This window comes from Mycena indigotica (genome assembly GCF_014461135.1).
Source record: "Mycena indigotica strain 171206Taipei chromosome Unknown Mind.scaff0004, whole genome shotgun sequence".
Taxonomy (NCBI): domain Eukaryota; kingdom Fungi; phylum Basidiomycota; class Agaricomycetes; order Agaricales; family Mycenaceae; genus Mycena; species Mycena indigotica.
The window spans coordinates 3321436-3344341 of record NW_023503003.1 but is presented as its reverse complement, the minus strand read 5'-3'; the positions used below and the strand labels follow the sequence as shown (position 1 = coordinate 3344341).

Sequence of the window (22906 nt, the reverse complement as noted above, 5' to 3'; positions counted from 1 at the left end):
CTGGCCAAGTTCCTCAACCACTAAAGCGAAATCAGGCACGCTCTCCAGAATTAGGTTTGTACTATGATGGTTAACCACAACTAGGCCTGCCACCAGTGCCGACGTCGTAAACTTGTGAGCTTTGTGTTTATTTGTTTTTACGCGTCCTTATCTCCTTAGAAATGGTGACAGCCCTCTTGCACAACAGTCTTCTTCCAGAGCTAATATTTTGCTCAGTGACGCAAAGCGTCCTGCCTGTTCAACTTGCATTCGATCTCATGCACACGCCCTCTCCCATGCCCCACCAGGTACTCAGTCCCAATTACCGCCGGAGCCAGAATGCACTTTCGACGATAGTACGCTCCTGAACCCAACCTCCTTCTTTACATAGTACTGAAAATTGGTTCTAGTTGTTGATCCTCCCATTCTGACGGAACTCTCCAAAACTCAGAAGCTTGAAAGCCGCATTCAAGAACTGGAATCCCTCTTATTAGAAAAAGAACTCAAAAGCTCAAGCATGTCACCTCCGTCCTCTATGAAGGAAACACTCGGTAATGATATTGATATCATGGCGAGCGCTTTATCCCAAACTCCACCATTCGAACTTCCTGTGCTAGCCAGCTCGTCAGACGGCTCACCCAAGTCGGGAACGGGGCTTGAGATGATATGGCCAAACTATCCTCCCGGTATTCCCAATCCTGAGCTACTTCGACATCTTGTCGAGGTCTTTTTCGTATTCCATCCCCATGCAAAACGGGTTGTTCACTATCCGAGCTTCATGGCAGCCCTTTCTCTGTCCCCAAGCCACCCCAAGTTCCCCATCGCCTCTATCTTACATGCTATCTGTGCCGTCGGTGCTTTATATACCGCGGCCGTCACATCTCCGCCCTTACCCGACTTCTCCGCCGAGTCTCCTGACGAAATCTTCTCCCAACGGCAAAGACTGAGAGAGGGACGGCCAGACTCGTTCGCTGAGCAGCAAGCCAAATACGCACGAGACACCTCCGATGAAATCGAGGCAGTCGGAGACAGACTGCTGGAAGTGATGCAAGGTAACAGCCTTCGTGTTCCGCTCTTCCAGAATTCACTCACTTGGCTTACTACAGCCCGTACCATCTTGACTTGGTTCTACTGGTCACATTCAAGGCTAGCCTCTGAGAAATATTATCTCATTCTTATCAACACGTCCTAGATGGCTAGAGGTTTTTATTCAATCTGCGCACTGTTTGCGAACAGCTGTTCCTCTAGGGTTGAACGTATGCCCCCCTTGTAGGTCATCCCGCAACTCAACTGCTCTGCGTCGTTGATATTCTCCCTCAGTTCACTCCATCACCCACTCGGTATGTTGCTCCATCTTTCTCGTGTCAGTTGTCATCGAACTTGGCCTTAGCATCGCCCGGCCTCCATTCTTTCACCCGCTCCCACGGTAAGGATCTCGTCTTCGACAATTCTCTGCTGACCTTGGCCCGCAGGTGATAGATGATGAAACTCGAAGAAATCTGTTCTGGTTGGCCTATTGCACGTGAGTTATATCACACTTGGATGGGTTTTCAAAAGCTGATAAAAATTCCAATAGAGAGAGGTTACATGGCTGTAGCAACGGATGGGCCATGTCGATGGACGATCAAGACGTGTCGCAACTCCTCCCTGTCCGTGGCGACCACTTTGAGAAAGGTGTGCTTGTGACTCCCCATCATCGACAATGGGCGCAGACTCGAGATGTGATTGTTGTTCACCCTGAAGACCAAACGGACTCGTACGCCAATCAGCTCTTTCCAAAGTGGAGCTTATCGATTACTAGGTTCGTACTATGGGTCAAAGGATCGATGATAATATGTGAGAGCTTGTTTCGCCCAACTTTGTTCCTGTCACTGAAGTAGCCTATCTAGCTCGAGCCAAAGTGTTCAATACCCGTTTCCGTTCCAAGTATCATTTTGGTGATACCTCAGTCATGTCCCCTCATAGCGAACCCAACAACCCTCACGAGCCCGTGGATCCAAGAGGGTCCCCCGCTTTTACCGAAATCGACAACATTGCCTCCACGTTCCGCTCATCCTTCCCCGCTCACCTGAGAAATCCAATATCTAATAACGTAGTTGACCAACATCTGTAAGCGGTCTCCTTAACGTTTTGTTTGCTCCCTCGCTGATGTTGTGTAGATATGTGGCTTGTTTGATGCCTTTAGTGTAAGACAACCAACTCCCTTGATCTCAGCCTTGTCTAAACGACTCCTAGCGCAACTATTGTACTACACGACCCCCATGCTGAAGTGCGACGATCTGGGTGTGTTTCCGCGCTCCGCATTGTTACCGCTGCCCGGTCTATCCTCGACCTGGCATACGAAGTTTGCAGCACGAGTTTTGATATCACACTTCTGGACCCATTCTGCTCGGTGTGTTCTTCTTTTCTCTACCATCCCTCTTTCTAATCCTAAACTTAGTTCTGCTGGTTCCTTGCTGGGCGAGTTCTAGTTCGGTTCTTACAGGCTGCCCTCGATGTCAACAACACGGACCAAATCTCAACGCTACGGGCAGAATTAGACTTCCTCCAGTAAGCCAACGTCTTGGCGCGATGGGCCAGAAGCTAAACTGTCTTATCAGGAATGCGATTCTGCGTATAGGCCAACGTGTTCCATTAGCGCTTCGATATGGTAGGATGTTGGGCGACCTTGTCACCAAGCGTTGCGGCGAATCATCACAAGCGATTACGTCACCACTCAGCTTCCCGAGAACGCAAGCTGAAGTCGACGAGGCAGATATTTGGTTTGAGCAGCCTGGTCGCTCTCTGCACGAGTCACTTGGTCTACAAGCAAACACAATGAGCTATATGACTGTTGGATAAAGTAGTTATTTCTCTTGTATTGTTCAGTCTGTACATTGCTGTAGCCTAATGAGGAAATTTTTTTGATCTGTCGAAAAAAATCATGGCTGCCCCGTCCATGGCTGCGGCCTTGGCCGCCTCGCTCCCCGCTCCGGCTGCCGCCCCAGCCCCAGCAGCGCCCGTATATGAAGCTATCCCACCTTCCATGGCCAAAGTTATCGATATCGAGGCTGAAATTGCGCTTCAAGTGGTTCAATTAGATGGCATGGTGTGTCCCCTCTCGCTCCATGTTTGGGTCGTCTCTCAATAAACCTCTAGGTTGTCTCCAAAATCTTGAAACATGCCCGCGAGGCCACGTCGGGGACGGTCCATGGCCTGTTGCTCGGATTGGACCTTGATGGCACGCTGGAAGTGTCCAACTCATTCGCCCTGCCCCACCATGTCAGCGACGAGGACGACAAGTCTGCAAAGTCAAGCGGTGTGTGTGTCGTTTCTTCTCCGGTCTAAATGCTCAAGTAGCGATTTTGCAGCGAAATATCAGGCCTCGATGCTGAGGTCTTTGCGGGAGGTCCAAGCGGACGACAGTGTGGTCGGCTTCTACCAGGCGACGAGTCTCGGTGCATTCTTCAACCAAAACCTTGTCGAGATTCAGGCCATCCACCAGGACAAACTGCGGCATGGCGGTGTTGTCATTGTTCACGGTCAGACCACCAACTCTGTCCCTCCCTCGCTCACTAAGAGACAACAGATGTCTCGCTGACAGCGCGGGGTAACGCGTCGTTTCGTGCATTCCGCCTCACACCCTCCTTCCTGGACGCGTACAAAAAGTCGAACTTCAGCACGACAAGCCTGATCAGCCATCGCCTCACATTCTCCGCCATCCTCGAGGAGATCCCGCTGCAAGTACGAGTCAACCCGTTATTGGGCTCGTTCCTGAGCAAGCTTACGCAATCGTCGCCGTCCCCACTCCCCGATCCCGCGCCAGACGCTACCCGCACCGCTGTCATTCCACCCACCTTCAGTGCGCTGGACCTCAGGACGAGTGGCTTGACAAGAAATCTCGAGCAGATAATCGAGACTGTAGACAACTACAAAAACGAGGAGGGCAACGTCGCCTTTTTGCAGCGCCAGATCGCAAGAGAACGGCTCAAGGCGGAGAACTACATCCAAAAGCGGAAAGAGGAGAATATGGCGCGTGCAGCGCAGGATCTTGCCCCGCTACCCGAGGAGGATGTCGCTCGGCTGTTCAAGATTCCCCCAGAGCCAAGTCGGCTGGAGAGTATGCTGTTGCTGGGCCAGATTGACGCGTATGCGAAGAATTTAGAAACTGCGGCTAGTAGTGGCTTGATAAAAATGTACAGTGTGCGTAACTAGTTGTATTTGTGCTTTTCTGCCTGTGAAGGGCATCAAGGTTGATAATTAGATATACTACTCCAGTAAGATGCCTCCTCTGATCCTGTAACAGCACTGTCTACTGCAGAGGACAACGCCGAATCGTCCTTACTCCTGATCAACACGATCAGGGAGAGGACAAGTCGGCGTAGCAGCCCTGAGGTAGGCAGCTTGGAATACGGGCCTGATATCTGCCCGCGAGAGGGATGTGTCATGGTGAAGTAAGGAACAAGTTGCGACCGTAGCAAGCGCGCAACCTGCAAATGGGGGTCAATTCCGGAAGAGCGAAAAGAAAAGTATCAGAGACCTCGTTATTAACGATTCGGGATCGGCGTTGTGAAACGGCGATCAAAAATCGGAGAATAACCTAATCATTGACCGTTACTGGCCTAACAAGAAGGAACGAACAGTATACCTCGCTTGCAACCAGGTTCGACGACCCAAGCTCCCAGAGACACTTGGGCAGATGGTTTATCCACTCAGATACTTCTTCTGCAGTCTTGATCTCTGCGCCGATGTGTCCGGTGAATTGAGTTTCGGTGTCGAGCTGACGAATGGCTCGTTCCAGTGTTCCACCTCGAAGCGGTAAAAGCTCACCAGCAGAACCCGAGAAATGAACTCAAGCGTATACTGTTTGACAGCCGATTTGGAGGAGACTCTTCGCCCATGGTCGATGACGGCCAAGAGCACGCCTCGGGAAAGATCGTGAGACTGAGGGTCCGGGTTGTTCATCAGGGCCCAAATTGTTGGAAGAAGTAGATTATAGGCATCTGCAGTCAGCGGTCGCCCGATTTGCGAGGGGGACATGTTCTCTCCCTTCAGTAGCCTCGTCACATATGTGCTGACCCGCTCCGTTTGTTGACGCAGATTCCCTTTAGATTGGCCTGCTTTCTTCGTTGGGCGATTGGTGGATGGTAACATCACCAATGAAGAGAGTTCGCAATATATTAGGTTCAATGCTTGGAATGTTTGTTCGGTCTACATGTTCCATTAAAGCCACAATGAATGCTTTAGAAAAACGTACTTGGATGTCCCGGGAATCAGTTGTGAATGGGAAGTATGGAGACATATACCCCAGGACAGATTTGAGATCTTCCGAGGCACGGGCGTTGCGCTCTGTGAGCTGAAAACCGCTTTAGCATAGTTTATATGGTTGACAAGTCTATTGTACCGTTGCGGACGAACTCCGTAAGAGAGGCCCATAGAGGTGGCGTGCGATCTCCACCACAGACAGAATGAGTTTACTCTGTGTCTCATCTGCACGTCCGTTTGGAGAGAAGACGGCCGGAGCGCAATCAAGGAATGTCGAAACGAGCGTTGAATGTAGTGTTCGGACTAAATGCTGGTCGAAATAATAAGTTGCATTCGCATCTCAGAATTCGACTGACCGCGAGAAATATCGAGCTTCCCTCTGTATCAATTTCCTCAGACTTCTCTGGGATATGAGAAAGCTCTTCAAGGCTCCAGATACTGCCGATGGGTTGGACCAGTGTGTGAACTCCCACATCGTCCTCCTCCTCGAAGTCCGCTTCTGGTCGCCAGCTCCTTATTGAAGGCTCTGTTGGTGTAGTTAACCGAGGGCGTAAGAGGTCGTCGAATGTCGTATAGGCAACATCAGTCGTGAACCAAGGTCTCAAGTACCACGTGTCCAGGGTCGAGGACACGCCAGTTGTTGAGTTAGATGTGGAGTGGCGGAGAAGAGTTGACAGAGACTGTAACACCACAAGTTTGGACTATAGCTAGTTAATATGCTGCTGAACAGAGTGAGAAAGGAATACGCGCAGCAGCCGTCAGAACAACGCTCGCAATGGACGTTGCTCTCATCGGACCTAGGAATATCAGAGAGAGGGTACCATATAAGTGGACGCACAACCTTCGACATCTCCGAAAGAAGTTCCAGCGTTTAACAAACCGAGATACCCCTGTAAAACCTGATGTCCAGTGGTCCCTTCGCGATCCCACCCAGCGACAATCGCACTCGGCATGTGCTCTAGGTATATGTCCAAAAATCGAATGGCATCCACTCGGATTTCTGGGAAAATGTGTGTTTGGGCAGAAGTGGTGAAAAGGAGCAGGGTCGGCGTATGGGGCATCAGGTCGTCCTGGAATCAGTATGAGAGACAATGCAGGGTGGGATGTCATTGACTTGCCGCTGGCACACGAGGAAATAACCAGGTGTAAAACTCTAGAAGAGATTTGCGGACTCCTGCATCCTTCAAAGAGCTCAACCAACGACAAAGCCTGTTACAGAAATATCATACCTCATCGCCAATAACCCGTGCTGTTGCGGCAATTAAGGTTGGAAGAGAGCCATGAAGAATATGTGGATGAGCATCTAATAGCTCACGAAGACCGGCAAGCGCATCTAGAACAACATGGACCCAAATTTAGCCGTCGACGCTGTTTTGCAGACCTTTACGAGTCGAGGCACTGTAGTGCTTTAAGTGAAGAATAAGATCTTCAAAAGACAAGCGCCGTTTAGTTGTCGGTACTTCGGTGTTTAGATGCTTGGCAATCGACTGAGAAGGAAGTGCAATTGCTATAAGCCAAATGAGAACTAGAAAATTGACACGATCTGGGGCAGGTACATCTTGCTTTAAACGAAGTATCAATTGCATTCGAGGGCTGTTGTTTTCCTTTGCCGAGCTTGAGCTTTGCTTTTGCGAAATCTGCAGCCTTGTCCTTCCGTTTTTTCGCGCTTTTGGGCATCAGGAAACGCGTGTGTCACGTCTGTCACACTCACACTTCTCAGGCTCAAATCTGTATTCAACGTCAACTTTTACAGGCCCGAGACCGCACCTTTGGCATGGGTGTTTTTCGCGGTGCCTAAGGCAGTCAGCTGACTATGTCTGCTCCAAGAGCAGCTTCCACTTCTCTGGCCGACATTCCTCCGGATTCTTTGCGACATTCTATCATATAAAATGCCACCTAGACAATATTCAGCGGCACCATGTTGCTCTCATATTTGCTCTCCGCTTTACTTGCGACCTCGGCAACGCTCGCGAAAGTCGTCCCAAAAGGCTTCGTCACCACCAAAAGCACTGAGTTCTATCTGGATGGTCATCCATTTGCTTTCGTGGGGGCCAACTCCTACGTGTGTAACCTTTCCCAGCTAATAATTGAGACGCTGAGAATCTTGTTTCTGAAAGTGGCTGCCTCTGCTGACCACGAACGCCGATGTGCGCTCTACCTTTAGTCAAATGCGGGATGCTGGCGTGAAAGTTCTGCGCACTTGGGGTCGGGTTAATCGTCACTTCAATGGTGCAGCTTGAACTAACCGCCTGCTTCTTCACTAGGCTTCAATGCCATTGTGAGCTCCATCCATTCGCAATTGTCGACTCTCATTCGTTCAGAATTCAACAGAACTGGCTGGGGCCCTGGAATCTAACTTGACTTATTACCAAGTCTGGCGCCAGGGAGACTGGACACTCAACGACGGACCACAGGGTCTCCAACGCCTCGATAATGTCCTCGAAGTCGCTGCAGAATTTGGTATCAAGATCATTTTGGCGTTCACGAACAATTGGTGCGTAACTTGATATTTCGTGTTGTGACTGTTCATCTTTAATCAGGGTGGGCTATGGGGTTTGTCGGGTTGTGTTGTTTAGTAAGCCATGCCCAACCATTCTCAGGGATTAGAGCTCTACATCGAGCACATAACACCCGGTGCAAGCAACCACGACGTCTTCTTCACAAACGCGAAGATGATAGCTTCATACCGTTAGCTTTCAATGATTCTACAGGTACTGAACTGACCGCCACTGCAGAACGCTACGTTCGAACCATTGTCAACCGCTACAAGAACTCTCCGACGATATTTGCTTGGGAACTTATGGTGGGTGCTTGCGAAATTAGCTAACTGCAAACGTAGACCATCATTAGAACGAAGCCCGATGTCTAGGCGACCTACCTGGAAGTGCTACATGCTCCGCTCAATCCAAAACGATACCAAACTGGTACCAACAACAGTCTGATTTCGTCCGCAGTCTGTAAGGAAAAACACGTCTCCCAACATGGACTTGAGCTCTCTCTTTCAGTGACCCATTCCATCTGATTACTACGGGCGGAGAAGGTTGCATTTACTGTTCAACCCTCAATGAGTCTAAAGACCCCATTCAGGTCATTTCAACTGGCAAAACACACCACTTTCCACGGACTATAACTTCAATGGGCAAGCTGGAGGTAACATATTATCTGATAACCGGAGATGGAATCCAAACTTTATCAGAGGACTTCGATTCTGACCTGCGACTGCAAAACATTGATTTCGGTACCTATGTGAGTGCGCACATCAGAGTCTACAAATAGTTGCTCATTGTTCCTAGCACATGTACCCAGACATGTGGTATCCCAGCGCCGTTGCGTCTTCCGCTTGACAATAACATTGTCCCGCTGACGGCACCAAAAGAATTTCCCGGTTGGAAATAACACAGAGGGATGGGGCCTGTTCTGGATTGACGCGCATGCCAATTGTACGGTCTTCTCTGTCGGAATGCAGCCAACTGAGCCATACTATAGCCGCCAAGAAAGCCGGAAAACCAGTCATCCTTGAAGAGTTTGGCGTCACTGGCGACGGTAAGTTTACGGTATCGACCATTGAACTTTTTTTTGAGACTCCAAAAGCGAATAAAACTGCCATCTATCCTAGTTGGGTCCAACGTTCACTCGACACAAAACATGGGTGAGTTTAATCGTATGTTGCTCCACCTTTGCTCATTTGCTTCAGGGGGTGAGCCAGAGTCTCTAAGCTGGTCTTGGTGCTTTAATACTCGACAGAATTATGCCCTGGCAATTTGGCGCGCTTGGTCTCAAGGAAAACGGCGGCAACCGACTAATCAAGTACGCCGACGCCCTCATTGACGGGGCTTCCCCCAACGACGGTGTGTACTTGGTCTTCTGGTGATGAACTCAGCTTAGTCTGTATAGGTTTCGCCATCTACAAGAACCAAACAGTGTGGAATGTGTTCAAGTGCGTTTCGCTGATCTCCTCCTTGGTTGTTCAATGCTGATTATAAATAATGCAGAAATGCCGCTAAAGTACAAGCTGCGCGATCACTATAGTATGCTGGATTCAAGCCTAGGAAGTTGTTTTTTCTGTGGTCTGGTCAACGCTGGATAAACCAAAATTGGATGAATTCAACTTGCCGTTATAGTCCTGATGAGTATGCCCCCGCGAATGCACTGGATGCTTTGCAGTGAAGGTCGTCCCATGCTCGAACACTATGGACTGGATCAATTGGCACTTAACATTGCCAGGCAGCCACGAACGATAATTGGGCTTTTCGTTGTGGGAAAAGCTGTTTGAGGGTGTACCGATATGTTTGGCCAGCGGTTAGCACCTTGCGATTGAGTTGGTAAGCCATTCTGGACCGTATGTTCAAACGGCGCGAACCAGAGCAACATCTTGAGTTGATTCGAGGAAGATGCTATTTCCAGAAGGCCCAGTTAACTGGACAGTGTCATATGTGTCGTTTTGAATTTTCAGAATAATTTCGTAGGGGACGGTGCTGGCAGGCATTGGAAGGAGAAGAATGACTGAAACCTGGGATACCGCGGCCCTTTAACGTGGACTTCAGTCTCCAAATGGTGAGAACGACACGCATCACGCTATTGTTCTCTCAATTGTTTCCGAGCAAGGATGTACGCAGAGATGTGCTTATATATGGCATTGACTCCTTCCGTTTGCGATCTTGCCGTGAAAGGAGTGGGAGAGGTAACTTGGGCGATCGCGCAAAGAGTCATCTCCGATCAAAGTACAACAGTAAATAATTTAGAAGGGGGCACGGAAAATAGAACCAGCAGAGCTCATAAAGTCAAGCTTAAGGTCTGAGTACCTGAGTTAGTAAAAGACGAACAGAACTTAGTCGAGTCGAGACACACCGAGACAAAGCATAGGCTCGTTCTTTGCGGTCGATCCTCTCACTTGAATATTGAACTTGGCTACAAATCGAGTTCAGTGGCTGCAAAGCGGCATGTGTCGATGCCCTACACTTAGGAATCTCTTTAGGAAGGGTGACTGTTTGCTGAATTGTGTGCCATTCCCTGTCTTCTACGGGGCAAGAGATACCAAGGCCAGGCAAACGGGCTACTTCAGCACAGACATCGAAACGCTTCTGAATGAGTTTGACGAGTCCCAGCTTGACGGTAACATCTGCCGTAGCTCCTTCCTACAGGCGGTATCAGCCCGCTCACAACATAGAGAAATTCACGCGCCTCGATCGTCTGAGTCGCTCTACCCTTGATCGTGACTGTGAGTTGCTCGCCGGCAATCGGGATCTCTGGTTGCAACACAATCGACTCGATGTCTATGAGTCCTGTCCCGCAGTTCACATACTCCCATGCGTGGACAAAATTGAGGAAACCGACAAGTAGCGCAAAAATACGGAGCAGCATGGTCGTAAAAGGAAAGAGTAGTATGGGCTTGGCAGTGCCCCGCAGCAGACGTCACACACACCTTTCTCTCTCTTTCACCACATGAAACCCCGTGAATACTGCTGCTGTCCGTTGCTTGTTTCTCCTTTTCCCCCTCATTGGCTCAACTACTTCAGGTGCTATCCCTCTCATCAATGCTGGCATTTATTTAGCATTAATTGAACAACTTATCGCTGGAGTCGCGGCCGGCATCCTTTCCGTGGCCACTCCCTCAAGTATGTCTTATATCTCTCTCCCTATCTAGGCTCTTATAGTGTCAGTCGTTGGTGCTGTTACTCCTTCTTTTGCCTCTGCGGTCTTCGGTGTCGTTTGCTTTGTCGGCGCGGCCATTCAGATTCTCGGCTTCATCGGTGTTGCTCAAGTTCGTTCTTCGTTTTCATTCTGCTCCAATTTCACACTCCTGTAGGAGAAGCCCATTCTCTTTAGGCGTTACCTTACTTTGCACTCGCTAGCTACGACCGGCGCCTTCTCCGTGGCGTTGGCCTGGATCATTCTCTCCTTAACCCGACACTCAACCGCCAAGAGCGATTGCGTCAAGAACTTCTTTTCCAATGCTACGCCGGAGCAAAAAAGCCAGGGCGATGTTCTGTGCGATGTGTTCCCTTGGGTCGAAGTTGGTGTGATGGGTGGGCTGTGGGTGGTGATGGCAATTATGCACGTACGTCTGCTGTTCTGCTGTTTGAGCAAGCATCTCACCCATATTAGATCTATCTCTATGTGGTCATGAGCGGCTACAGCTCTGGTCAGCAGAGAGATCATGCCAACTACGACTCTCTCGGTGACACGACTTTTGCCAACGACAACATTGCAATGAAAAACCGCAGTCAAGATCCATTTGCTGCTAACCCTCGACCATCTGGCGAAGCACTCTACTCACAGGAATACCATCAGCGACAGGAGTCTATTTCGAGTCTGTCAGATGTGATGGCCCAACCGATCCAGCAAAACAACCAGAACTATCGTCAAGCAACATACCCACCCACGATGCCTCCCGGTGCGCATACAGAAGATGAAACGCCAACACCGAGAGTTGGCGCTTCGTACTATGACGCACCATATGACAAATCCTCTTCCAACATCGAGAAACCACCCCAAACGCAATCTCACCCTGGTGAGTAGTCCACTCTTCCCATTTGAGCAGCATAACCGCGGTTCGAATGGGTGCGTCGGTACTTGACATTCGAATGCTGATATAATATTTTCTTAATCTGAACAGCCGAGGGATCGTTTGGTCGCAAGACACCGCGGTTAATTCAGAAGAATCGCCCCTTCGATAATGGCTACTACTGATAGATTCTCCCATGTAAACTGTAATCTACACTGGACTCTGCACGGACTGGGTAATGCAATGGCATATATTGATTACTAATGTCGCGAGTATAAAGATGGTTTTTTGAGTAATCTGGGTGATGAAGGCTTGCGGTCCCCCAAGGCACCTCTGGCCAGCTCCAAGGCACCGCGTGTCTCTCCAGGAAGGGCCTTTCCAGGGGAGAAACGTATTCTGCGACGAGAAGTGCTGGGTTGCTCCTCAAGAACCATTCTGTCTTGTTCGTTCTGAGGTTTCTTCAGCTCAGCTTGGACGCGTTCATGTCTCTCGGCCGACGCGTCTTTCTCCTCTTTCTCGATGTTGCGTGATACTACCGGCGTCGCAAGCAAATGGTCCTGGAAATTTGGAGTGAGTAACGTTCACACAATAGGGGCCACGACTGACGATGTAATCCTCCGCCTTCCTGCTCAGCTGTTCTGCTGCGTTTTCGCCGCGATACTTTAGCACTTTTTGGAGATTCCAGCGCGTCATGGGTCGGAGAAGACCAGAATCAGATGGACCAAGCTGTCTTTCGTTGGCGACGATCTGGAAAGTGCCTTGGCCGCCCTCATTAACGAGCGCGGCAGGCTTCTTGCCCTTCAGCCGTTGGCGCAGTACATCCCAGCCCACTGCGCGGGAAGTCATTTCCCAGCGAATGTCGCGCGGATTGTCGACGAGCTCCAGAATAGCTTGGGGGGCATTGTCCCCAGGCCGGTGGCCGTACTTGTGGATGCGAGTGTAACCTCCAGAGCGTTCGGAATATCTTTGGGCGAATGTTGTGAAGAGTTTGGGGAGTAAGTCGGGTTTGAGCAACAGCGCGGAAGCACGGGCGTAAGAGCCTCTGTCGCCCTTCTTGCCCATTGTAATTATCTGAGGAATGTTGAGCGAAGAGAGCAAATATACTGGCGACGTGCCTTTTCTGCATAGCGCGCAGCTTCCTGAGCTTTCGGGAGAGTGGTCTTGATTTGCTCATGTTCGAAAAGAGAAGTGACAAGATTCCTGCTACACTTTAGACCGTAAATAGCAAAAAATACGTATAACTGTACCGTAGCATTAGCATCCTGTGCGAGGTCGTCCTGGAGAGTTTCCGGAACGCGATTCCATGCTTCATGGCGGCGAACGGAAAAGTGACTACGCGTCACACTTCTCTTCCCAAATGTTCTTCCGTCTAGCAACACGAGCCCTCCCCCGTCAAGCCCTCGCGCTGCCACGGCGCCAGGCACTTTTACCTTTCCGTCAATACTCAGCTGGTGGTGCTCTGTCGGCAGAGGCCATCCAAACGCGTATCCTCGACGTATTGAAAGGTTTTGAGAAAGTAGATCCTTCAAAGGTCCGTTTTACACATTCATACGGCGCTGATTTGCCAACACTTCTGCAGCTCACCGCTACCGCCTCCTTCACAAATGACCTCGGGCTCGACAGCCTTGACGTTGTCGAGGTTCAAATGGCCATAGAAGAGGTATTACTATCCACCCTCCCACCGCTTTCATGGTCCTAACGCGTTTCCAGGAGTTCTCCATTGAAATCCCCGACGCCGAGGCAGACGAAATCCATACGGTTTCACAGGGTGCGTCGCGTCTAACCAAATTGCTGCCTGCTCTGAAATGTCATCACTAGCAATTGACTACATCAAAAACACCCCAGCTGGTACGTCTCCTGCTCATTTCCCTTCCTCTACCCTGATGCACTCTCAGCTCTGTAAAAACAATAGATATTTTTTCCCTTAGTATCTTGCCTGTCCAATGCCAAAAATGCCATCTCTTCATCCCATCACGGTCCAAGTGGTCACCTGTGTCGATTGACGCAATCCTTTATCGTCTACTCCTTTGTTTCCAACGACTATGGTTCGCCAAATAATTGTCGACAGTCCTCTGCTCAAGATTGGCTGCACTCTGGGGGAAGGTACGCCACGAAACAACCCAGCCAACGCTCCTATCGACTCCGAAAAGGACCGGTATATGAGCCGGAGACGTCCATCTTGCATTTTGTCGACATAGACGAGCACAAGGTGCGCCTTTGCGACACTGAGATACCTGTCCTCAACTGCCAAGATTATTCACTACAACACGGTGAGTCTGGAGGTGGAGGTTGAGCAATTCGACGAGAAGATTGGTTGTATCGCGTTACGATGCAACGGACCTGGAGTATAGCGTGATTTTCTCCCTCTGCCGAATCTCTGCTTAATGCCTACGTAGCTGGCTGGTGCTGCTGCTCAAGGCTTTGCTTTGTTTGAAGGACAGTCGAAGAAAGAATACTTGAGTCGGCCTATGCCAGCAGACTTTGTACCGTTTAGTCGGTTTAATGACGGAGCGTGCTCGAGGGAAGGGCATTTCTTTGCTGGGACTATGTATGACAAGGAGCGCGGGGTTCCGGGCCAGCTGTGGAGATATGATCCAGTAAGCGCTTGCTGCGCCATTGCAGATCCGGGTCCGTTCACGGTACGTCCGGGCCGGTCGAAATTAATCAGAAAGTTTACAAGCCTAAATTCCAGGACAGCAACGGCTTGGGCTGGAGTCCAGACAACAAGATTTTGTATGCGCTGTTTTTCTTTCTCTGTTCTCGATCTCATTGGCTAGCTACTTCACCGATTCGATCGAGAACTTGATTTATGCCTACGACTACAACGATGGTCAGCTATCCAATCGCCGCGTGTTTGTGGATGCTATGGCTCTTGGTCTCCCTAAGAAGACCTTCTGCGACGGACTGTGCGTCGACGAAGAAGGTTATGTCTGGGGAGCCCGGTTCGTATGATCCTTGCTTGGGTAAAAATTGATTAAGTGTCCGCCAGATGGGGAGGGTCAAACATTGTACGCTACAGTCCCGAAGGCACAATCGACCTGGAAGTTGTGTTTCCAACGGTCCTGAATGTCACCTCATGCGCATTCGGAGGGCCCAACAACGACATATTATATGTGACGACGGCACATTGCAGAGCGAGTGGGGAGGAGGATAGGCAGACGGAGTTTCCGGACTCTGGTCACCTGTTTAGTGTCAAGACGGATACGAGAGGTGCAGCTCGTCATCGATTTGGCGGGTAGTGATAGTATTAGTCATCATGCCGTTATGTCTCACGTGCAACTGCTTTGTGTTACTCGTCACGGCTTGCCTAAACACCCAATTCAAGCCACCACCACCTCAAGGTGCGCGATAGATTCCCAAGTGGTTGGAGTTGACCTCACCGACACGCAGACATGGCCACTTTCTCCTCGGCTCCTATCGTCATAGACGGGAAGGGCCACCTCCTCGGCCGGCTTGCCTCGATTATCTCGAAGCAGGTTCTGAATGGCCAGAAAATCGTTGTCGTACGCTGCGAGGAGATCAACATATCGGGCAGCTTTTTCCGCAACAAGGTGAGCAACTACTAGCTTACTTGGATTTGTCGCGAAACCGACGCGTTCTCGCAAGCTGCGGTACCACAACTTCCTTCATAAACGCCATATTGTCAACCCCAAAAAATCCGGACCCTTCCACCACCGCGCTCCTTCTAAGATCCTCTACCGGGCAATTCGCGGCATGACCCCCCACAAGACTCCCCGTGGGGCTGCTGCCCTCAAACGTCTTCAACTCTTTGAAGGAGTGCCCCCGCCCTTTGACCGCAAAAAGCGCATGGTTGTCCCGGAAGCCCTCCGTGTCCTGAGACTCAAGCCTGGCCGCAAGTACTGCACCGTCAAAGTTCGTTATACCAAGTGTTGTTACACATCCAGTTGATATTGACTCGACTTTTTAGCGTCTGTCTCACGAGGTTGGCTGGGGCTACAAGGATGTGGTGGACCGTCTCGAGGAGAAGCGGAAGATCAAGGCTCGTGCCTTCCACGAGCGCAAGGTACGAATTTTTAGCTTATCTGGCCAACTTTGTTTGCTTATCATCCTCGTTCAGCTTGCTGCAGTCAAGTTGCGCCAAAAGGCCGTGGCAGACAACGGGGCTTCGTTCGAAAAGTTGAAGGAACTTGGTTATTGATTGAAGCAGCAGTGCTACGCATAATATGACCCCCATGTACCTTACTGCTTACTGCGAACTTCCAATATGCCGTTGAGAGCCACGACATGACATGATTTGTGTGTGTGACAAGCTGTGATGCAATCACGCCCCCACCTCATTTTTCTCCTTCTCCGCCCATGTCCTCTCCCTCCGCTCCTCCGCGCGATTCCGGTAGCTTGTACCTCCTATCAAAATGTCTTTGTGTTTGAATTTTTTTGTGCAGTCTCTCCCCCACAATCGCGTAGCCCTTCGCCCCAAGCTGGCCAGGACAACAACACGCTGACTCTTCGCGCGCTTGTTAGCACCAAAGACGCCGGTGTTATCATCGGCAAGGCAGGCAAGAATGTCGCCGACCTCAGAGAACAAACTGGAGTCAAAGCTGGCGTCAGCAAGGTCATTCCTGGAGTCCACGAGCGCGTCTTGACCGTCACTGGCCCTGTCGAAGGTGTCGCAAAAGTAAGTAATAATAATAATCTTGCCTTTGTTTTGCCGAGTTGTGATTTTACTCACCCGTAATTTTTTTTTTCCAGGCGTACTCGCTCATTATCTCCCAGCTGGTGGCGACCACACCCTCTTCTCCCGTGTTGTCTGGCCCCGCGTCGATCCACACATCTATCCGCCTGCTCATCTCGCACAACCTCATGGGCACGGTTATTGGCCGAAACGGTCTCAAAATCAAGGCTATCCAGGACGCGTCTGGCACCAGAATGGTGGCGACTAAGGACATGCTTCCGCAGTCGACTGAACGTGTAGTCGAAGTACAAGGTTCCCCCGAGTCGATTGGCCATGCAATCGAGGAAATTGGAAAATGTCTTCTTGAGGACTGGGAGCGCGGGCTGGGTACTGTCCTTTTCCACCCTGGAACTGGCGATGAGCGATCAAACACCCGCCGCCAGACTAACGGGCGGACTCCCTCTATTTCAGCCCCCCTCCCGCAGTCACCCGTCCTTTCTTCGCCGCCCGCTTACACCCTCCGCACCCAGAACATCTCCATCCCGTCTGACATGGTCGGCTGCATCATCGGTCGTAGTGGTACAAAAATCACTGAGATCCGTCGTCTTTCCGGTTCAAAAATTTCCATCGCCAAGGCTCCCCACGACGACACTGGCGAGCGGATGTTCACCATCGTTGGCACGCCTGAAGCGAACGAAAAGGCCCTGTTCCTGTGAGCTCTCTCCCATTTCGGTTCCGTCCGCCATGACTCATCGCTTTTTTTTTTCTCAGCCTTTACAACCAACTTGAGAGCGAAAAGGAACGACGCGTCAACAAAGAGTCCCACGACTTGCAGGACTAGAGCCCGCTTCTCCCCATCACCCATCTACATATAGCTACATTCGCCCTTGCCTCCCCACCCGTCCACATGTATTCTTCTGCTGCAACCCGCTCGCAGACTAACGCTGACTGACTGACCTAGTAGTAGCTAATGGATGCTGATAATTTGTCATCGTGCAGCTGTTGTTGTTTTCTTTTTGCAAAAGACAGGCATGTAATCTTGTGTAACTATCAAAAGAAAAGAAAGCGAACAATTTGTGTCATCATCACCGTGTAAGCTTGGTTAGTTTAATTTTCATGCAACAACCACCATGGCCGTTCCAAACGTATTACTCGGCGCACTATGCGGCTGCCTATCAACAACAACAACAACAGCAAACTCGAGTTAATCTGCCTAATCTACCCGTAGCGGGCCCTTCAAAGCGGCCGCCAGGCCAGCCCTCCTCTGCTTGGTACCAGCCAGGAAACGTCCGCTGCACCTACAAGACATGCACTTTCTCTGGCTCCAAACAGTCTGTCGAGACACACATGATGGACCGCCACCTCATCTTCCCCGCGGGCTGGGACAAGCGCAAGAAGGAGCCGCAGTGGGACGCCGATCCGAGTCTCAAAGGGCACGTTTTTGGCGTTTTCCTTTTTTTCGCCCATTAACCGAGCTGTTTGAGCAGGAAACAGGTCCCGATCCAGGGGACGGGCATCATGCTCAACACGCCAGAGAAGCTCGCGGAGTGGCTGGCGGAGCGGAAACGGCGGTGGCCCAGTGCGCAGTTGGTTGCAGAGAAGAAACGGAAGCTGGAGGAGGCTGCTGCCCGGGGAGAGTTGGCGGCGTTGGATATGGGCAGGAAACGACAGCGGACGGAAAATAATGAATCAAGGGGACGAGGCAGGGGGAAAGGGAGGGGGAGGGGGACTTTGCGGGGGAGAGGAAAGGGAAGGGGTAATGCACCGATGCCAACAACATCGCGAGAGTCGTCTGGCTCAAGTAGTGAAGACGATTCACCTCCAGAAGCACTTTCTTCAAAAAAGGATGATCCACCTCCGATCCCAGCTCAACCCGTCTCCCGGCCACGCGTCCAACAACCAAAAAATCCAGTGCACAATGTCTTCGCCTCGCGCCCGACTCTTCTGCGCAATGTGAGGCTTTGTGGCTTTACTAGGTGATATACCAACTAACCATGCCCTAGCTATTACTTCCCGAGATCCGCATCACTGTCTCCAACCTTTCCCAGGCGATCCACTTCCTAGTGGACAACGATTTCTTGCAAGACGTCGAACTGAAGCCGGGACAAGCTAATCAAAGACTCGTCCAAGTTTTAGAAGCAGGTGGAAATGACAATAATATTAGTGGGCAATAATAGACTATCTCGAATCACCATCTGAATCGCTCTCGCTCTCGCTCCCACTCTCGTCGACCTCCATGTCAGACGGGTCAACTACTAGCGTCCGTTTCTCAACAGTGAACCCGGTCTCCGTCAGCCCCTCGACAATGCTTTCCACCTTGCCCGGTGATGTCACAACCATCGCGACAGACGAGCTCGCGTCGAACAGCGCAAGGAAGTATTTGCGGAAAATCGCCAACACGTCCGCCGTCGTTACGTCCTGGTACTTCTCCAGCAAATCAACTTGGTGGTTCTGCCCAACCCCACGCAGAGCTTGGTTGATGAACGATTGGCCCGCCTGATGTGCTGGTGAGTGGACTGGGTATAAAAAAAAGAACGTGTAAAACCAACCGCGCGTCCTGCAGTTGAGACATTCTTCGCAACTCCGTAAACCACAGTGCTCTTGGCCGCGTCTAGAGTCAGCGCATCCAATGCGATCTAAAGAGAGTTGTAAAGGAGTTAGCCGTCTGGTAGATCACGTACAGAACCATCTACGAGTCCCTTCAACACCTTTGCTGCCTCTTTGAAGCCATCCATGCTATTTGAGCTCTGACATACCGTCAAACAAAACCAAGGAATCTGACAACACTCACCCGATACAGTGAGAAGCTCAGCAGCCCAGACTCCACATCCAACGAGACATAAGCACCATACGCTAGTCCCGAGCCCCGGATGTACCTCTATCAAGTCGTTGAGATGCTGCAAATGAAGATAGGAAAGGACTGACCCATAGGTAACTTTCCGTCGCATTCAATACCTCAAGCGCGATGCGGAAGGCAGGATATTCGGGGTGGTTGAAGCCTCGGATGGCTTTGGTGGAGTGGGTCACATACGAGCTCTCGATCGTGGGTAGACTCATCACAACAGCCTTGGTGACGGGCTCCTTGCCGAGCGCACTCAGTGTCGCAGACGAAAGAGGCACAGCGGCCAAGGGTGTTTCCTGCAAAAGTTGTTAGAATAGACCAGAACAATATGATGTATTCCTCACTGGAAGTGTGCTGCTGAAGTACTTGCCCCAGGTAGACCGAGGGTTCTGCAAAGCTAGAACATTCCCGGTGACCGAGAACCGAATTCCCGCGGGATCGACAACTGCCGCCATGGTCAGGGCACACATCTGTAGAAAATAGAATGTCACCCACCGCATCGACGTATTTCGAGCAAGTCGGCGATAACCTGTTCTGGGTTCTCCTGGAGCTCCTTCGCAAGTTTCGGTATAAATTCGAGCTGCGGTAATGTTGCAGTGGCACGGGAAGTTGAGTTTTCGTCGTAAAGCTCATTTGCCCACAGCGACCCAAGCACTGTGCTTCCATCACGCTTCATTTCCGGAAGCGACTGCTGGATTTTCGCAATCGTGACCTGTAGCCTGTACCTGTGTCAGCAATTGAAGGCGCGTGGGGTTAATTAATTACCGCTCTTTATCGAACTCGGCGCCATAGAGCAGGTCTCTTAGCCAAGCGATCGCTTTCTCGTAGTGCGCCGTCTCGACCTTGATGCTGACATAGAAGTTCTCCGCGAAAGCAGTGCCAAGTCCCAATGTAGCTTCGTATGAAACAGTCTCATCGTCGAGCCTGTTAACAACATCTTCGTGTGACAGGCGCTCCCCGTTTTGCCTTACGACTGGTAGCGCGAAGAAAGCGGAGAGGTAGGTGGATACGAGACTGGCAAAAAAAAGTCAGACACAGATATTTGCTAGACGAAACTGGCCCACGGTCGCAGTCGGTTCGGGAGTTTCTCCAGCGAGAAAAATCCTTGCACGGTGACAAAATCAGACTATTTTGCTCTCATCAAAAAGAATGTTGAGCGAACGAAAAGGCAAACCTCAACATGATCGTACTGGACGAAGAACGGTAGTGGTGTGCCGTCAGCTTGTATGTGCTTGGAAAGAGTCGGAGATGCTATCGGGTTGGTAGACGGAGCTCTTCTGGTTCCAGGCTCCTGTGTGCTTTGAACGGGAATGAACGCGATGCTCTTCACGTTCGGCACCGCAAAGTCCAAGAGCATCTGGGGCGGTATTGGTCTGTCGTGTTCTGCTTTCGCATCAGCAAGCTCCTTCGCAGCCTTCTTCAGGCCGGAATCGCCCAGTTTTTCGACTTGCGCAGCGATGCGCGCTTTCTCGTCCTTTTCTAGTTTATCAGCTAGACTGGCGGAGGGTATGCCTCGAACAACGACGGAATTTGGGGTAATAAAGTATCTGACGGTGGTTCGTCGTGAGCTAGGTTGGCAGTTCCACAACAACAACATACTTTTCGAGTAATTTCGTCCATTCCTCGCTTTTCCATTCCCGTAATGTGCCGTAGTAACGGATTTCGTCTAAAGCGGGTCCTAGTTCAGATCCATCCTCAGCTCCGTAGAGAAAATCGGTGATGATCGTTCCAGAAAATATATCGTCTTTGGCCGATTCGAGCCTGCTTCGCAGCTGGAAGACACGGTGAGCAGCAGCAACTCAACGAAGAATGACGAAACACCCACCTGTCTCTCATCACGATTGATGACCATGGCCATTCGGTCCATGTCAATGCCCTCCGATGCGATCCGTTGCAGGCTGGCTTTTAGTCTGTCTTCGAAGCCGTCTACATGTTCCGTCGGGATAGAGCTTATATAAACGGGTAGCACTATATTTGTTGACCGAGTGTCTTCACCAAAGTAGATGTAGGTGCTGAGTTGCGTCACGGAAGAGATACCCGATTAGTTGGAATGGACGAACCAAAGAGGCGAGTCAATTTCGATATACTCTTTGTTTAATGGTGCAACGGGGGAAGATGTCAGATATGTGCCCAGAATTTCCAACGCCTGCAAACATATGACTAACGCGAGAAGAACAAGTAAAAAGGCAGTACCTTTTGTTCGAGGAATGCATTTGGTGGGGGTCCCAAGAAATGTATGAGAAGTTCACCGACACCTTCATGCATTGAGTTGGTGTGGTTCGGAGAACACAATACTCACTCTCATCCTTTTCGGGGAATTCTACTGTGTCCTTGATGGTTGTGGGGATCGGAGGTCGATTTGCACTTGGTGTTTCTACAAATGGCCGTTTCCATCCTGGGGGACGGGCACCGAGGTTTTGACCATGAGCGATCAAACTAGGCTCAACCTGCTCCTGGATAACGGACAAGAGGGTGGATGTTCCGCTTGACAACTTGCCAGACACGATGAGCGACAGGTTGTGTGGGACGTAATATGTGCCATGATATTGGCGAACTGGAATATTTCAGAGTCACAAATGTGGAATTCGGGTATTCCCGTACTCTGTTCCACGTTCAAAACCCGTAGAGCTTCCATCAGCCCTCCCGTTTCGCTGCGGTAAGCATTTCCCGGTGGATCCAAAAGCCGTTGAGCTCTACAAACAGTATTAAACTCTATTTCATGATTCGAAGAAACGAACTAACTGGAGAGCCATCAGGTCGCCGGAGGTGTTCTCTCGACCTTGCATTTCACTGTAGACAACACCAGAGTCTTGTCCTTTGGGATCAATGTGATGGACCTTGACCAATGAGTCTATGAGCTTAGCCAGAGAGACAAAAAGATACCTCTGTTACGTATCTAAGGCAGAGTCAGTGACAAATAAGAGATGGGATGAACAGAGAACTCACCCTGCCTTGGTCAACGTAGGGTAGAGGATGTGGTCCACGTATATTGGTAGCAATTGAAGCAGTCCTGTCGTGTTATTGGAATCGACGCTCGTTCGAAGGAATGCAACCGCCCGCACCTTGCTCTCCCGCCGTCGAAACGGTGTAAGCAGTATGATCAGTATCCGTCCAAGCGTTGGTGCCATTGGAGAACCCTCGGTTGGCCAGATGGTCAAGAATTCCCTTGTAGGGATACTGTTGGCAGTTGTTAGCCTGATGAAGGGCAGGACAAAGAAACAAACAGACCTTCTCTGAGCCCATGAACACCAAACTACACAGCTATCAGCTTCAGAACATTGCTTGGAAGACGCAATCCGACTGTTCCAGTGTGTGGGGACGACCACTATCATCAAAGACTATGAAGCATAAGCGAGGCATAATGCCGCATCGATATTACCAACTTTCGGTGGCGACAACAAAGTAACCGTTAACCAGGGGAGCTATGGCCGGAGGTTAGGAAAATCAAGTGGGGGTAAGTCCGTGAGAAGACCTTCGTAATCGAGGTGGACGACGCTGAGCCCGGTCACTCGACTCTTCCACTTTGAGACGCGAACATCGGTAAAATCGAGTTTTATGTCTTTGACGAGGTCAAAGTTGCCAAACTTCTCTTGTGCGATCGATGCCATGGTGCGATTCGTGGAAAAAGGTCTAGAACCCAATCGAAAACGAGCGTGTCGAATAGGGATTTGCGGTCCGAGTCTAAGCCCTGCAGCGCGGAACA

The 22906-nt window shown here is 50.5% G+C and overlaps 11 protein-coding genes across 11 annotated transcripts; 7 read left to right on the top strand and 4 right to left on the bottom strand.

The window, feature by feature from the left end:
• Positions 1 to 514: 514 nt before the first annotated feature.
• On the top strand, positions 515 to 2820 carry MIND_00493600 (Eukaryotic translation initiation factor 3 subunit H; the record flags this gene model as incomplete). The annotated part of the gene is made up of 13 exons (XM_037361734.1): positions 515 to 1031; positions 1086 to 1164; positions 1228 to 1235; positions 1300 to 1319; positions 1370 to 1405; positions 1452 to 1501; positions 1556 to 1735; positions 1781 to 1815; positions 1869 to 2088; positions 2139 to 2165; positions 2215 to 2371; positions 2420 to 2529; positions 2580 to 2820. 13 exons carry the CDS (start codon positions 515 to 517, stop codon positions 2818 to 2820), a joined length of 1680 nt encoding a protein of 559 aa, XP_037222026.1.
• An 82-nt stretch (positions 2821 to 2902) lies between these two features.
• Positions 2903 to 4173, top strand: MIND_00493500 (Eukaryotic translation initiation factor 3 subunit H; the record flags this gene model as incomplete). Its single annotated transcript, XM_037361733.1, has 4 exons — positions 2903 to 3067; positions 3118 to 3277; positions 3330 to 3500; positions 3548 to 4173. 4 exons carry the CDS (start codon positions 2903 to 2905, stop codon positions 4171 to 4173), a joined length of 1122 nt encoding a protein of 373 aa, XP_037222025.1.
• A 32-nt stretch (positions 4174 to 4205) lies between these two features.
• MIND_00493400 (Ipi1-N domain-containing protein) lies at positions 4206 to 6900 on the bottom strand (the record flags this gene model as incomplete). The annotated part of the gene is made up of 13 exons (XM_037361732.1): positions 4206 to 4448; positions 4499 to 4558; positions 4607 to 4738; positions 4789 to 5169; positions 5216 to 5314; positions 5363 to 5533; positions 5580 to 5924; positions 5974 to 6020; positions 6065 to 6293; positions 6342 to 6404; positions 6453 to 6556; positions 6605 to 6730; positions 6780 to 6900. 13 exons carry the CDS (start codon positions 6898 to 6900, stop codon positions 4206 to 4208), a joined length of 2121 nt encoding a protein of 706 aa, XP_037222024.1.
• Positions 6901 to 9961: 3061 nt separating this feature from the next.
• On the bottom strand, positions 9962 to 10584 carry MIND_00493200 (ML domain-containing protein; the record flags this gene model as incomplete). The annotated part of the gene is made up of 4 exons (XM_037361731.1): positions 9962 to 10017; positions 10072 to 10131; positions 10181 to 10354; positions 10401 to 10584. 4 exons carry the CDS (start codon positions 10582 to 10584, stop codon positions 9962 to 9964), a joined length of 474 nt encoding a protein of 157 aa, XP_037222023.1.
• Positions 10585 to 10665: 81 nt separating this feature from the next.
• MIND_00493100 (uncharacterized protein) lies at positions 10666 to 11913 on the top strand (the record flags this gene model as incomplete). The annotated part of the gene is made up of 6 exons (XM_037361730.1): positions 10666 to 10690; positions 10740 to 10838; positions 10884 to 10984; positions 11030 to 11281; positions 11329 to 11734; positions 11840 to 11913. The coding sequence occupies 6 exons, from the start codon at positions 10666 to 10668 to the stop codon at positions 11911 to 11913; spliced, it is 957 nt and encodes a 318-aa protein (XP_037222022.1).
• A 75-nt stretch (positions 11914 to 11988) lies between these two features.
• Positions 11989 to 13040, bottom strand: MIND_00493000 (uncharacterized protein; the record flags this gene model as incomplete). The annotated part of the gene is made up of 4 exons (XM_037361729.1): positions 11989 to 12285; positions 12335 to 12799; positions 12840 to 12936; positions 12976 to 13040. 4 exons carry the CDS (start codon positions 13038 to 13040, stop codon positions 11989 to 11991), a joined length of 924 nt encoding a protein of 307 aa, XP_037222021.1.
• A 45-nt stretch (positions 13041 to 13085) lies between these two features.
• On the top strand, positions 13086 to 13631 carry MIND_00492900 (Acyl carrier protein; the record flags this gene model as incomplete). Its single annotated transcript, XM_037361728.1, has 5 exons — positions 13086 to 13259; positions 13308 to 13388; positions 13439 to 13496; positions 13547 to 13576; positions 13624 to 13631. 5 exons carry the CDS (start codon positions 13086 to 13088, stop codon positions 13629 to 13631), a joined length of 351 nt encoding a protein of 116 aa, XP_037222020.1.
• Positions 13632 to 13770: 139 nt separating this feature from the next.
• Positions 13771 to 15887, top strand: MIND_00492800 (60S ribosomal protein; the record flags this gene model as incomplete). Its single annotated transcript, XM_037361727.1, has 11 exons — positions 13771 to 13883; positions 13938 to 14073; positions 14125 to 14367; positions 14421 to 14461; positions 14506 to 14670; positions 14718 to 14938; positions 14980 to 15069; positions 15119 to 15279; positions 15335 to 15601; positions 15657 to 15752; positions 15807 to 15887. 11 exons carry the CDS (start codon positions 13771 to 13773, stop codon positions 15885 to 15887), a joined length of 1614 nt encoding a protein of 537 aa, XP_037222019.1.
• Positions 15888 to 16045: 158 nt separating this feature from the next.
• MIND_00492700 (KH domain RNA-binding protein) lies at positions 16046 to 17202 on the top strand (the record flags this gene model as incomplete). Its single annotated transcript, XM_037361726.1, has 4 exons — positions 16046 to 16079; positions 16132 to 16364; positions 16439 to 17073; positions 17133 to 17202. The coding sequence occupies 4 exons, from the start codon at positions 16046 to 16048 to the stop codon at positions 17200 to 17202; spliced, it is 972 nt and encodes a 323-aa protein (XP_037222018.1).
• Positions 17203 to 17477: 275 nt separating this feature from the next.
• Positions 17478 to 18535, top strand: MIND_00492600 (Nuclear fragile X mental retardation-interacting protein 1; the record flags this gene model as incomplete). The annotated part of the gene is made up of 3 exons (XM_037361725.1): positions 17478 to 17794; positions 17849 to 18314; positions 18365 to 18535. 3 exons carry the CDS (start codon positions 17478 to 17480, stop codon positions 18533 to 18535), a joined length of 954 nt encoding a protein of 317 aa, XP_037222017.1.
• Positions 18536 to 18539: 4 nt separating this feature from the next.
• MIND_00492500 (uncharacterized protein) lies at positions 18540 to 22811 on the bottom strand (the record flags this gene model as incomplete). The annotated part of the gene is made up of 24 exons (XM_037361724.1): positions 18540 to 18857; positions 18911 to 18997; positions 19043 to 19108; positions 19153 to 19239; positions 19287 to 19499; positions 19548 to 19648; positions 19699 to 19922; positions 19969 to 20217; positions 20268 to 20329; positions 20378 to 20750; positions 20803 to 20975; positions 21029 to 21215; positions 21264 to 21349; positions 21397 to 21458; positions 21503 to 21757; positions 21805 to 21896; positions 21946 to 22040; positions 22087 to 22099; positions 22150 to 22213; positions 22266 to 22380; positions 22432 to 22456; positions 22505 to 22541; positions 22587 to 22625; positions 22676 to 22811. The coding sequence occupies 24 exons, from the start codon at positions 22809 to 22811 to the stop codon at positions 18540 to 18542; spliced, it is 3159 nt and encodes a 1052-aa protein (XP_037222016.1).
• Positions 22812 to 22906: the final 95 nt, after the last annotated feature.